We start from the raw sequence: 2,878 nt of genomic DNA, 5'->3' as shown, positions 1-2,878 counted from the left end.
TGGTCTCTTAAATAATTTTCTGGTTCTTCTGTTTCTTCCGTTAGACAAAGGCATGGTCTGTTATTTTAGGGTTAAAAATCTTAGTTGAGTTCCTTCTAATATTTTTTCTAATTCTCTTTTAATACCTTTATTATTTTTCTTTTTTATAATTTATAGTTATATAAAACAAATTAAAAAAAAACAAGAAAAAATAAAAATTAATAAATCAGAAAGATGAATTTTATATATCTGGAATTTGAGTTCAAACTTTAAATCAATAATAAATAATAAGAAATGAGTAGTCATAATCAATCTCCTGGTGTAGACCAGTCACTTATAACAAATATTAGGAAGCAAAAGCAAACGCAACATAATAATTCAGTTAAACAATTAAGTGAAGGTATTTTGCTAGAGCTAAGGAAAAAAAATGGAGAGAAAACTCCTAGGACTAGAAGAAGAACTTTGGCTGTCGATAAAAAGAATATTACGTCTGAAAATGACCAAACTGAAAGTGAAGAAAATATAATTCAAAATATTGCCAAGGAAATTGATGCTCTTCAAAATGAAATTAAGGTAGCACGAGATAAGTGCCTAAAGATAATGGAAAGTCAACAACAATTTAAGGTCCTCATTGATTCTTTAAGTAACCAAAGAAAACTTGTTTTAGACATGAAAGAGAATTTAAGAGATATTACTATTCGTGATGTTGGGTCTAGGAGTGATGTTGAAGAATGTAGCGAGTTTATGGGTGAATTATATCTCAAATGCTTTGACCAATTTAATGAACAAATTAGAAGTACAGAAGGATTTTATGAAACGATAAAAAAGTATATTGATTCGTGTAATAATTTTACTCGAGCAAGAAATGATTTTGATAAATTAATTTCAAGTTATGCGACTGTAGATATGAAACTTCAAAAGATGAATAAAGAAAAACGACCAGATATTAATAAAGTAGGACAATTGCAACAACAAAAAGAAGAAACTTTTAATTCTATTAAGAGTGAAGGAGAAAAAGTTACTGATTTTTACGTTGATTTATATAATGAGTTTTTGACCATTATGCTCCATACTTCTGTTGATTTAAGTGATAAAGTATCAAAGGGGTTAACTAGTACTAAAAGAATGTTTAAGGATAAAGGAGAAAAATTAAATTTATGGAAGACTTTAAATATTGGAGAAGCAGTCAAAAATACAGATGTTGAATATCCACAATGGATGGATGATGATCCATTATTTATTAACATTTTTGAAGCTGAGAATCATTTAGTTGAAAAGATGGAATATTGTGTCGTTAAATATGCTAAATCGTTGTTGTGTAATCCAACATTAGCAACAACAGGAATGAGTATGGCTGATGTTAATCTTATTTTTACTGAGATTGAGTCTATTCATTCATTACATCATTCAATTTTTACAGAACTTAAGAATTCAAATATAGACTCCTTTATTGATGCATTCGCTAAACGTGCAAGTCAATTGTATGATGTTTATAAAAGAAGATGTGCTCATTTTAAAGACTCTATGAAGAAGTATAATAAATGTCTTCAAATCGATGCATTTAAAGATGCTATTGAATCTATTGATAATTCGAATTTAAGCCAACCAAGGTTAGAAGAACTTCTTCACTTACCATTCATTCACTTAACTCAATTAGTTCCATTATTTAATAGCCTCAAAGATGATTTTTCTGAAGAAACAGATAAAACAGAGAAATTAGAAGAATTATGTTTTATCTTTACATCATTAAGTCTTTTATCTGAACAAGCAGAAAAAGAGAACGATGTTGAGACTCAATTAAGTAAGATCAATGGATTGAAAGGTATTTCTTTTAATCCTAAAAGAAAGTATTTAGACCGTCAACAATGTACATATAACAAAACTCAAGGAACAATGTTTTTGTTTAATGACATTTTTATCTTTACAAAACCAGAGCGTAATGAATATATATTTGGGTCTGTTATTAACGTTAGTCAAATGGTTTCATTTAGAGTAAAAAATAAGAAGACTGTTGTTTTGGAAATCAAAAATGAAACATGTGACATTGGATTTAAGGATACTCAAACAGCAGAAAAATGTGCAAAATATCTTAATAGTATCAAATATGAGATGGATAGAAAAAAGATTTTTGGAACAGAAATTAAGAGTTCAGTCATTGCAAGAGAAGAAGAAACTACATTAATACCAAATGTAATTCATAAAATTTTCGATAAATTAGAAAAAGAAGCACCAGACACTGAAGGTATTTTTAGAATTAGTGTTAGTGTAAAAGATTTAGAAGAAACAATGACTAAAATAGATTTAGATGTGAATATTGATGTAAGTAATATGTCTTGTCATTTATTAGGTAATGTATTAAAGAAATATTTAAATTTAATGCCAAACAAATTACCTATTAGTCTTCAAACAGTAGATGTAGATAATATTAAAGCTATTCAAGATATTTTAGAGCCAGTAGGTAAAAGCTATTTGTTATTAATGGAACGATTATTTAGGTTACTTCAAATGATTGATAAAAATAGTGGTGTTAATAAAATGACAGCAGATAATTTAGCTAAAGTTATTTGTCCTAACATTTATGAAGAAGGTGATGACTTTGGTATGAACATTGAAAAATTAACTCGAACTGCCATTGTAATGATTCAGCGATATGATGAAATTTTTGGGGAGTTTAGGTCATCTTTTGAGAAAAAGATTCAAGATGGAATGCAAGAAATTAATCACCAAAAAGAGTTGGAAGCTAAAATACAAAGTGAAGATGGATTTAAAGAAATTCCAGTTAGTAAGTTAGTAGAAGGACACCAAGATGATAAAACAGTCGTATTAACATTAAAAGATATCATCAAACAAGGAGATGTTGAAATGTTAGAAGGAAAGAAATGGGGTAAGAAGTGGGTTG

At 28.1% G+C, this 2,878-nt stretch overlaps 1 protein-coding gene across 1 annotated transcript; it reads left to right on the top strand.

The window, feature by feature from the left end:
* Positions 1 to 273: 273 nt before the first annotated feature.
* ENU1_002430 (RhoGAP domain containing protein) lies at positions 274 to 2,874 on the top strand (the record flags this gene model as incomplete). The annotated part of the gene is made up of 1 exon (XM_008856460.1): positions 274 to 2,874. A coding segment is annotated over one exon (2,601 nt), but the record flags the coding sequence as incomplete, so codon positions are not given.
* Positions 2,875 to 2,878: the final 4 nt, after the last annotated feature.

This window comes from Entamoeba nuttalli, assembly GCF_000257125.1.
Source record: "Entamoeba nuttalli P19 unplaced genomic scaffold asmbl_1921, whole genome shotgun sequence".
Lineage (NCBI taxonomy): Eukaryota > Evosea > Mastigamoebida > Endamoebidae > Entamoeba > Entamoeba nuttalli.
Note: the sequence above shows the minus strand (reverse complement) of the source record. Positions and strands in the feature narration are given on the sequence as shown.